We start from the raw sequence: 11,102 nt of genomic DNA, 5'->3' as shown, positions 1-11,102 counted from the left end.
ATATAAAATATATAAGCAATATTTATTAATTATATATATTTTTTTAAAAAAATTAAATTTTCGGATCAACCTGGATTGATCCGAACCCAACCTAACCCGATTATTTTTTTTCGGGTCAGTTATTTGGTCCAACTCGATTTGACCCGAACCCGAAAACCTCAAACCCAAATTTTATTTTTTCGAGTTGAACCGTGTCGGGTTGATGGACCGTATCTGATTTTAATACTCCTACCTGCTGATTTCTTTTTAAACTAAAATTGGAATATAGAGCAGACTTTCTACTTAGATATTTCTTTAGAGAAGATAGAGATAATATATACATTCATAGGAGAGCAGTGAGGCTAAAAAATGGGTTTCCCCCAACCGTCCACCTCCAAAGCTTAAAAATTTGTAGAAAAATCGACCTTTTTGTTTCCTCTTCTGTTCATCCGTGGCACTTTAAATATACTACAAGTGATCAATTATATGTGTTAAACAAAATTGATGGCTGCAACTAAGTACCACTCTGCATCTTCTCCATTTCTTGGGCATCTTTTTCAAGAATCCTTCTTCTTCATAACCAGGTACTTTATACCGTTTCAGTCGTATTCTGTTGTCTGTGTTTGTGCTGGGACAAAAGTGGAACGAGTAAGTATTGTTAGAAAATGATGCTTCAAATTAAATATTTTTAAGCTCGAAGAGCTGCTGATTAATCGTTTGAGTCCTTTTTTCATTTTTTTTGGCTAAAGATTGAATATTTAACGTAATTAGGAAGAGAAATGTGGGGATGACAGTGAGTACAAAGAAAGCAAAGTTGTCAGAGTCAAACGTTAAGAGGGCAAATCTTTCTGCAACCAAGAAGGAGCGAGTGAAGCTACCTGATTATGGTGAAGCTTATGGAGGCAATACCATTTATCATATTAGTAAGTTTTTTAGCCATCCTTCTGGGATTGAAGCGATCTTGAATAGAAGGGCCTTGCAGAGTTGCCAGTCCCTTGATTCCAATGTTTATAGGTAAGTAATTTTTATTTTTTTCGTATAATTTTTCATGATGTATGATAGTTTTAACAAGAATAGACACAGAAACTAGACATAGTAAATGATAGCATTCTTACTTGGGCCTGAAATGTGAAATTTCTTCATCCATTGGCAATCGAGTTTTTGATGAAGTTCTGCAAGAAGTTTGGTGAAAATTGTATTTTTTTTAATATTTGATGAGGGGGTGTGCAGGTTTTCTCACCATGAATGGATGGACCCTTGATATTTGTTGGGAGGAAATTATTGTACTTTCATGAGGTGGAACTTATGGTAAATTACATGTGTATTTGAAATATTTTCATTTGAGAGACCACCACCCTTGAATTTCTGTTGAGTCCATCTCAGGCATCACAAACTGTTTTCTTCGGAATTTCTAACCTTTTGCTCTTGGTGTCCATGTTGAACCAAGTGACTGAAATATTGCTTAATATGACATCTCTCAACGTTACTGATTCAAAAGCTACGATTTTTTGGCCCCTAATAAATGACAACGTGCACCATTCATATCTGTTTAGTAACCAAATTGTTATTGAGTATGTTGACTAAGAAACAATGTTTTATTCGGAAAAGTTGTGAAACAAAGTTTTAGCTTTGTCCTTTCTTGAAATACCACAATATTGGTTTAAAAAGCACTGAGAAAATATTACATTTTATTTCACGCACAGCTAATATGATTGAGTTTAAGCAAATGTATTATAATACAGGTGTAGCAATGACTCTTACGAAACTTATTTCTGATTAGCACCAACACATAAATTTGTATCATGTTATGTAATTGTCGTGTCCCTTGAACAAAGATTGTTGTGGTTAATTGATATCAGATATAACAGGTGCATGCTCCCGCAGATTCAATTTTTCAATTTTGAGGTTGCTCCAGTTTTAGACTTGCAAGTAACTCCGACAAGTGAAGATTGCATAGTCGAGATGTTGTCTTGCAAGGTGAGCCAATGAGACATAAGTAAAATTATCTTTTGGTTCACTAAGTAGTTCCAAGTTTATACAAGAGTTCAGGCTCGATCCCCACCATCTTTGTAAAATATATTGGTTGATGAATTTTGTTGGGTAGCACCAACTGGCACAGTTGTCCTATCTGCCACAACAATCAAATCTCACCGTTTGGACCGGTGTATGATTAAAAAAAAATTGAATTGTATCAAGACCTCCAACTACATCTTTGAATGCAGTGATAAGGATAATTATTCAATCTTGTGATGCATATCTATTGGTTGGAGTCTTGACTTTGATGATTCACAAATTTCGTTTTCGTTACATCATGTTGAACTTTCGTGGAATGCAGTTTGAGGGTTCTGAAGTAATGAAACGCCAGAATGAACGCTTCTCAGGTACATTTAATTTGGTAGTTTATAAATTTTGAGAAATCGATTCTTACTCTATCATTCTGCATCTTAGTGACATTCATCGGACCTCCACAATTTGTTTTCAAATCTTTGCAGCTTTCATGAGGAACCATATAAAATGGGAAACTGTTGATGCTAGACCATTTTTGGACTTCGATGTGAAGTTAAAGCTGGCACTTGAGGTTGTTACTTGAGCGAAATATCTCCAAGTTTATCATACCCTTTTCATTCTTAAAATGTCCATTTTGTGAAGAAATTGAATTGCAGGAAGCCCGCATAATAAATACATGTGTTTGTTACATAAAGCCAGTTATTTTATCAGGAAGCCTTGAGTTTTATTGAATTATTTTTATGTACCATGGTGTAGCCTTCCATTGCTGGTTATTTCATATTAATGATGGATTTTGTGCAGATATATACACAACCATTCACGATGCTGCCTGTATCAGCAGTAGAGCGTCCTGGAAATATGTACGTACCAAACAAATTGCATTAGTAAAAATTTATTTTCTAACTTCTAGTAGCTCTTCTTGGCATTTTTGGTTTCGTGCCTTGGTTGCAAATTCGTCGAGTCGGTTACATATCCCCTCTTACACATTATGTCATGTGTCAAAGTTTCGGCTCAAAAAGTAAATGTCGGGATAAATTTTGAGTTCTTTTTCTTTGATCTATCATGTATTTTTCTAACGTACGTACAACTCTCTAATCTAATTCATTATCCTGCCAACCTTAATCCCTCGTCTGTCTGTACGGTCGTACATTCACCTTAGCATTTTGCATAGTCTGAAACGCATCTTCCAAATAGGTAGCGATTTTTACATCCGAACGTCCACCATCATGTACAGATATTTTACAATCCTTGGCACTATTGGTTATGAAATCTGCAGAGCTCGTGTATTTCCACCTTGTGAACATTGCACGTCTTGTGGTTTGCAGAATGATGCAGGCCCTAGTGGACCAGTTAGTGCCATTGCTTGTGCAACAGCTGCTCCAAGATTACGAGGACTGGGTTCATGCCCAAACCAAACACCTTCTAAAGTGATTCTAAACTCGTTGGATTTCACATATCCTGGAAACTTCGTAAAATTTTATCTACAGGAGCAAATTATGTTAATCTTGCAGGAAGCAAGTGATCAGAGAGGGTAAGACAATCTCTGTAAAGCAACAATTATGTCTTTGGATCGTTGTCGTGCTATACTGATGCCACTAGATCAAATATGAATCACTCGTTCCAAAAAGTTAACAATTTTGTGGATATGCGAAACTTACAAAATCCATTACATTTCCAAACCAAAGTCATCATACGTATCAGTCATAAACTCACGACAAAAGCAAAGACTCCTTTACAAGCTTTCTTTTACATTAGAATTCGACATTTATTGTTCCACAAAGAACAATCCAATACATTGTGCCTGAACCAGGATCAGATGTTGACTAGTTCACCACATATACCAGCTACCATCACCAAGCTAATTCCACTGCAAAGAATTAAATTGATTGTCAAACAATAAATTTTGTATCAACCATATCCAATAGAAACTTAACTTGTCCAAAGGTCAACGTCTCTATACTTCCAATAATAAATGGATTTGTTATTGTATAAAATGAAATATAACTTTGTCCACAGACCAAGCGAGTGGACAGCTTATACGACTGCTATGGCCACACGTGGTAATTTAAAAGATGTTATCATGGGTTCACAAAGCATATGCATATTCAGAAAATTGCAAGCAAAAAATAACCCAAAATACTTGACAGTCTGCCTATGTTGGTCTTATAGACGACAACAGATGGCAATCCTGTCCTGAATAATCGAAACACAAAATGAGAGAAAATGCACTGCAGCGAATGCACTGCAGGCGAAAATTTTCAAGTTGAGAGGCCACGGTGAACAGGGCAATGGCTTTCCTACACGGGGAAATACTCTCTACTGGGGTGGTCCCCAACATTAACACAGAATTTAAAGATTCGTAAATATATGTGCAAGATGCAGCAGCAATTAAATTTACCATCCTTGTCTCCAATTGCAAGATATATCAACCAGGACTACTACCGGTGTCTAGGCCTCCTATCATCATTCCGATCATCATCATCATCATCATCCCTTCTCCCCGTAGAACGTGCATCGTCATACCTAGCTCTCTTCAAAGTATGTTCTCGCTCTCTCTCGTCTTTTCTACTCCTGTGTTCATCTTCCTGATCTCTTCCACGTTTTAACAGCTGGTGCTCAAACTTTTCCTCGTGTTTTCTGCTTGAATCTTTACCTCCATCTCTGTCATGTTTTCTTCCACGGAGGTCTTCTCCATCTCCCCGTTCTCTTCTACTCTGTCCACGGTATTCACGATAATGCTCATCTCTCCGATTGTCATGCCGTGATTCCTTCCTACTGCGTGGTACATCCCCATGGTCATCAGCATCGAGGTTTTTCCCAACATGTCTTGGTGGCCTCGAATCTCTGGCATGATTCTCTTCCCTGTATGATTTATTCTGTCTGTCCAATTCAATCTCAGACCCCCAACTCCCCTTGTCTTTTGTTGGATATAATTTTTTTGACTTCGTCACATCAGGTTGTCCACCCCATCTTCCGCGCTCATGTTCATCTCCAGATCCATCTTCCTTCGATTTATAAAGTTGTTCCAATTTCTTGAAAGTGTCGCTGGATTTATTAGAACGCTTCTCCCTGTTATCATCTTTTTTCGATCTATCATCATAGAGCTCGTCATCAGAATCATGCCGCTTGCTCCTCGAAGGTCCTTTTAACCTCTGAGTCCTATTTTTTGGAACTTCATCAGAACTACCATCAGAGTCATGCTGCCTGCTGTACCTAGGCTGGGTTTTCTTCTGAATATGGTGCTTGCCTTCATCAGAAGTACCATCAGAGTCATGCTGCCTGCTGTACCTAGGATGGGTTTTCTTCTGACTATGGTGCTTGCCTTCATCAGAACTATCATCATCATCATAAGAATTGCGACGTTTGCTTTTTGACTTTTTAGTCTTATACCGGTCTTCATCAGAACTATAATCATCATGTCGTCTGCTTTTTGAAGGATGCTTTAGCTTTGAACGTTTGAGGATGGAATCAGAACTGTTGTCATCATCTGAATCATAACGCTTATGAGCTTTTCCAAAGTTTTTGTCATGGTCAGATTCAGAACCAGAATCAGAACTATGCTCAGACTGAGCTTCTGAACCAGAAGAATCACTGTCGTGTTTTATGACTTTCTTTCGTGTCCTTGATGTCTCTTTCCTCTTCTTGTGATCACCAATCTTAGAATCATCATCATAAGCTGCTCTTCTACTGTCCTTTTTGGGTTTACTCTTGGCCTTTCCGTCACGTTTCTCGTCGCTGTCTGAGTCAGATGAATCATCAAGTACCCCACTGATTTTGTCCTTGCTGTGAAACTCGGGTTCATCACTGCTAGAAGTATTTGTCTTAACAACCTTCCTCATGCCATCCTTCTCATCTCTTCCATCCTTTACACGACGATGCTTACGAACATCAGCAGTATTCTTTTTGTGAACATTTCTTGGTTCATCCTCATCATCATTCTCTTCAATGCTTGTGGCCATGGCATCGTGTAGTTTCTTTTCTCTATCACCTTCAGAATCTAGTCCAAGAGCAGCTTTTAGCCTTTCCATCTGTTTTTCCTTCAACGCAGCAATCTGGTGAGTCTGCGTCTCTGAAACCCTAATTAACCAGAAAAAATTCAACATATAATCCAAAGGCAAATTGCCAAGATATAATGGTTAACCAATGAACGCATGCCAACACAAGAGGAAAGTGCAACCAGTATAAGCTACCAAAATATGTTGGACCAAAGTTTATGGTGGTTATATGAAGATACCAGCGAGGGTAACACCAGAATTAACTATGAAAACTCTGCTATTTAGAAGACACAGATCCTGTTATTTGCATGTAACACAGTACGCAACCTAAAAAACCTAAGCCCGCTCAAATTATTTTATATACAGAATATCTAGCATTCAAAAACTAACAACTTATCAAAGTAAGGCCCAACTGTCCGAATTGAAACGGCGAACAAGTTTTGCTTCATGTCAGTATCAAATTTTGAATTTCAAATGACAAAATCCTTTAAAAAACAACAAGCTTGTTGATTTTCGTTGCGATCAACAAAACAAACGAATTGTCTGCACAATAATATATTTTGTAGCTCATATAAATAATTGGACAATAAAGAAAAATAGAAAGATATACTAAAATTGCAATTATTTTTACCTACATCTCAAAGATAATATGCAAGTTTTAAACCAATACCACCATACCCAGTAGTTTTCGGCCTCTATACTAGATGACTGCACATAACAAATCAGAAACAATATTCTCATACGACAAAAGGAATAGAGAAAACCCAATACTTTTCCGGGATGACAGCTGAGTTACTCCCTTCATCAACATCAAGCGACTTCCTCGCCTCATCTAGCTTCTCCGAGATCTCCACATCAGTGTAACCCTGATCTATCAGTTTCTCCTCCAAAACAAGAAGCTTGAGTTGAATCTTACGCTTACGGTCGTGCTCCAGTATATCCATATTGGGTTTTCGGGTCACGCCGGCCATTCCCTGACCCAATTCGTAGCCCTTGCTCGAATCCATAACAACCTTGTTGGTCCTCGGCTTGATGAAGAACTTGTTGGTCTGGACATATCCATTGGTGCCAGAACCTCTCGCCGTCTGCAATCCTATCCCGTTGTACATGTTTACAACTTCAGATTTTGAAGAAATTCCCCAATATTTGATTTGATTCTATTCAAATCCTAACCCAACCCGAATCGTAATTTCTTAAGACGTTTTCCATTGCGGGTTATGGGTTGGGCTATTTTATCAGAATTAATTGATTTAAAAAAAAGAATTTGAAAAACTACAATTTAAAAAATATATATTAGAATAATTAAATAAAAGTTGTATATTAAATTTTGTAAAAAAAATTAAATGATATATTCTTTTGTCAAAGAAAAGAGTAAGAAGAGAAATAATATTTTCATGTATGATCTAAATAAGAGATCATTCTCATAAAATACTGCTCGTGACACTGCCTCACACAAGTTTTTTTGTCAAGAAAAAAAATACTTTGAAACGATATTATTAATAATATATATATATTGATATAATAAAAATCAACACAATTACATAATTAATCTTCCCATTCAATGCAAAATGAAAAATGAATAACTTGTATTTAAGAATGGAAAGATCAAATATTAATGGGTATTAATATTCGAATGTATTTTTATATTTTTTCGTTTTCATAATTGACTTTACTACAAGATATTTGAACGATCCATTATTATGATCAAATATTTTTTTTCAGAAACTACCATTTATAAAATGATTCTATAACAAATTATTCAATATTTTATTTAAAATACATAATTAGTTCAAATCATGTGTGCTTCGATCGGCTGGTTTACCATGCGTAATATAACAATACGAGTCATGGAACATGATTCCCGGTTAATTAGAAAAAGAGCATATCTCTTGTAAGACGGTCTCACGAATCTTTTTTCGTGAGACGAATCAACCATACCGATATTCACATTAAAAAGTAATATTCTTAACATAAAAAGTAATATTTTTCATTGATGGCCCAAATAAAAAATCCATCTCACAAAATACGACTCGTAAGATAATCTCACACAATTTTTTACCTAGAAGAAATCGGGATTTTATGCTTAAATTCCGATGGGGAAATAACGTAATCTTGCCTCAAAATTCTTTTCCGAAAATAAATATATTTATTTGCCAAAAAAATTGTTATTATTTTATTGTTCATTTTATAATAATAATCATGCAGGATTGGATAGCCCTTCGATGCTGCAGATCCAACGGCCCAATCGTGGGTACACATTATGGGGTCGTTGAACGTCACTACATGTAGCCCAACGAAACATTGTTAACAAGATTGAAGAAACTGAAGAGAAACAAGTCGAAGAAAAAGTAAACGCCAATCGGAACCAATATCAACAATCAAGATACGAATAACATCATGTATAACCCATAATATTATAGTTTTCGAAATCTAAATGGAAGTTTTTGGGTGCTTTAGGCACTGCCTTTTATAGCATCATCGGGGCCAAGACCGGATGCAGTTTTGTGTCGGAACCAAAGTAATCCTCTCGAGTATTGTCGGCTAACATCAATGCAACCAGCCAGAATAGGCACGAATCAAGAGATAAAAACGCCCCTCCTCCAAGAAGACCGGTCTTGGCCGTGGGGCACTCGGTTGCAAGATTGTGATGGATGTTGCGGACCTGGTGAAGTTGTTCTGTTATGGTTGGCCATAACAACAATGTGGCGGCCAAACCAGTCGTCGCCCTGAAAAGAAACCAAGAATACAACAAATAACAACAAGAAGCTATGACAGGATTGTGACAAACAATTTAACTATAACAAGAAAAGAGTCATTCAACCGAAATGAAATCAAGGGTGGGTTTGGGGGTATAGATAATAGAAAATGCTGGAAGTATACTCACAAAGCAACATTGAAGAAGACAAGAAAGCCCGTGTTTTGGAATAAAGCCGCCTGTGGAATGGACTTTCCTTTGTACGGGTAGAATAAGGCGAAATAACTAAACCCAGTGGAGACAGCAAGGAAAGCAGCAGACAAGTAACCCAAGACAACAGTAGGATCATCTGGATATTTGCAAATGACAAAGTTCTTCCCAGTTATGATGTTGCCAGATGCCGGCTGCAAATATGAGTAGAAGAAAACAGGTAATATCAGGGCTCACTACTTTTAAACTAAAATAAAGATGTGTGATGCTGGTAAAAAAACGATACTGAAAGGGGAAACGACGATAGCAGTACAACGCCATCAATAGGCAACACATCTCATCATGAGAACAATGAAAGAAAACATATTTTTGGTTATCTAGTCTCGTTCGAGCAACTACTGCTTGACACAAGCAGATGTAGCAACTGAAATCTTGTTGTGTTCCAAGTGAGTAAAGACACTTCACTTCCCCAAGAAAGTAGATACAGAACACACTCGAAAACATTTCGAAAAATCACCAGACTATATCTACTCTCACAGAAATAATCCACCAAAGTAAGATTAAGAATCTATTCCACATATAAGGCCAGAAAGTAAACTGGAATAAGAATATCCATTCGTAAAATCTAACCCCCAAAATTACAACTGCGTCAGCTCGTCAAATTTCTCAGTCACAGAAAAAACAAATTTATCCTAATATCGAAGATACATTAAAAATGCAAGAATCAATTATAAAATTTTCACTCATAATAAAAAGAAAACCTTCTTGTTCTCGGCAACAACTCCAAATATGAAGGAAAGCACACCAAGTGTCGCCACTATCAAAGATGTTTGCTTGATTGTAAAAGCCATTGATTTGCCTGCAAAAATTTTAGCAGAAAATTAAAAGAAAACAAAAAATCTCAAAAATTCAAGAAACATGAGACAGTCAGACAGAGTCCAGTACAGATCACAACGAAAATTGTCAAACATGAAATCACTCCTTTTCACCTTAATTTTTCACAAAATCAATACGGACTTGAACCTGAATCCTTATACACAATCCGTTCAAGAAAAAGACAGCCTTGGAAAAACAAATCACACCCCTTTACCCAAAAAAAACAAGAAAACTGATACAAAGATCCACCATTGTCACGAAACCATCATAAATCTAGTGCAATAAATACCTTAATATTTCAGAGACACGGATCCCCGAGAATTAACGGAAGGCCAGAGGAGAGCAATAGTAAATGATATTACTATGTAGAGCTCGAAGACTGCTGGCTTTTTATGGGGGGAAGATAACAAATAGAATCTGTTTGGGTTAAAAATAATTTAATTACAAGCCCAATTCAATTAGTGAAGCCCAATTTAATTATGCAAGCCCATCAAACTTGGCGGACAAATTTCCATCGGTTCAAACTAATCACTGAGCGCGGAAGAGGAAGAAGAACGTGGGAGGATAGGTAGAAATCGTGGCATGAGTGGGAAAGATCATGGGCTCATGGGGGAGTGGAAAGAAACTGCACAGGCGCTGGGAAGAAAAAGGGATCGGCAAACACAGATCAAAACTCAACAACTCAACTACGCACAAAATTCTGCAAAATACTCTCTGCAAAATTGCAATCTTCAAGCTTTAGTCGTTAATCATTCCAGCATATTTCTAGCAATTTACATCTTCTCGTTTCATGTTTCAGCAATTCTATTTGTTATATTTTTACGTCTTGTAAATTCCTACGGTTTATTGAAAATATAAACAATGTCAGGGATTTATTTTCTTCAAATTCCAATAATTTTCTTAGTTTTGGCGTTGCATTTGTTTTAGGAGATTAGAACCGACGGTCAAATTTAGTATCCATAATCGTCAAGTTTTTAGAAGTTAGATTTTTATCATTTTCACACATATCGGTGCACTTCGCACCTGGCACGCCCGCAAATACCAAATATTGTGCAAACATATTTTTGGCACGCCCGGTGGGACCATCACTATGCCGCTAAGAAGAAAGGAAAACGTGAATCAGGAGGGTGGGGAGTCTCTGGCGAATCAAGAGGGAACTCAAGCGCCTCAGCCAGAACAACACGTTGTTGAACCACAGGTTGAAGAAATGGATCTACAGATTTCTACTACTAATGACCAAGTCTCAAACAGGGTGATTGGAGAACTGACTGATACAAAGATTGAGGAAATCTCACTGGCATTATCTAAGGCGATGGCTGACTGTTTGAAATCCATTTTGT

At 37.0% G+C, this 11,102-nt stretch overlaps 3 protein-coding genes across 5 annotated transcripts; 1 reads left to right on the top strand and 2 right to left on the bottom strand.

The window, feature by feature from the left end:
• The first annotated feature begins 286 nt into the window (after window positions 1–286).
• Window positions 287–3,600, top strand: LOC140834476 (uncharacterized). 2 transcript variants are annotated; one of them, XM_073199365.1, is made up of 7 exons: window positions 287–563; window positions 751–993; window positions 1,839–1,956; window positions 2,315–2,360; window positions 2,472–2,557; window positions 2,788–2,846; window positions 3,312–3,600. In XM_073199365.1, exons 1-7 carry the CDS (start codon window positions 484–486, stop codon window positions 3,415–3,417), a joined length of 738 nt encoding a protein of 245 aa, XP_073055466.1. In that variant the 5' UTR covers window positions 287–483; the 3' UTR covers window positions 3,418–3,600. The 2 variants fall into 2 exon arrangements, with proteins under 2 accessions (XP_073055466.1, XP_073055467.1); XM_073199366.1 differs by having other exon boundaries at window positions 291–563; window positions 1,848–1,956.
• Window position 3,601: 1 nt separating this feature from the next.
• On the bottom strand, window positions 3,602–7,196 carry LOC140834475 (uncharacterized). The gene is made up of 3 exons (XM_073199364.1): window positions 6,753–7,196; window positions 4,385–6,063; window positions 3,602–3,853 (listed from the first exon to the last, which is right to left on the bottom strand). The coding sequence occupies exons 1-2, from the start codon at window positions 7,088–7,090 to the stop codon at window positions 4,425–4,427; spliced, it is 1,977 nt and encodes a 658-aa protein (XP_073055465.1). The 5' UTR covers window positions 7,091–7,196; the 3' UTR covers window positions 3,602–3,853; window positions 4,385–4,424.
• Window positions 7,197–8,311: 1,115 nt separating this feature from the next.
• On the bottom strand, window positions 8,312–10,188 carry LOC140834474 (uncharacterized). Of its 2 annotated transcripts, none has more exons than XM_073199362.1 (4): window positions 10,052–10,188; window positions 9,648–9,745; window positions 8,866–9,080; window positions 8,312–8,707 (listed from the first exon to the last, which is right to left on the bottom strand). In XM_073199362.1, the coding sequence occupies exons 2-4, from the start codon at window positions 9,735–9,737 to the stop codon at window positions 8,449–8,451; spliced, it is 564 nt and encodes a 187-aa protein (XP_073055463.1). In that variant the 5' UTR covers window positions 9,738–9,745; window positions 10,052–10,188; the 3' UTR covers window positions 8,312–8,448. The 2 variants fall into 2 exon arrangements, with proteins under 2 accessions (XP_073055463.1, XP_073055464.1); XM_073199363.1 differs by lacking the exon at window positions 10,052–10,188 and adding an exon at window positions 9,910–9,934.
• Between the last annotated feature and the right edge of the window lie 914 nt (window positions 10,189–11,102).

The sequence above is a fragment of the Primulina eburnea genome, chromosome 6, assembly GCF_022965805.1.
Source record: "Primulina eburnea isolate SZY01 chromosome 6, ASM2296580v1, whole genome shotgun sequence".
Lineage (NCBI taxonomy): Eukaryota > Viridiplantae > Streptophyta > Magnoliopsida > Lamiales > Gesneriaceae > Primulina > Primulina eburnea.
Note: the sequence above shows the minus strand (reverse complement) of the source record. Positions and strands in the feature narration are given on the sequence as shown.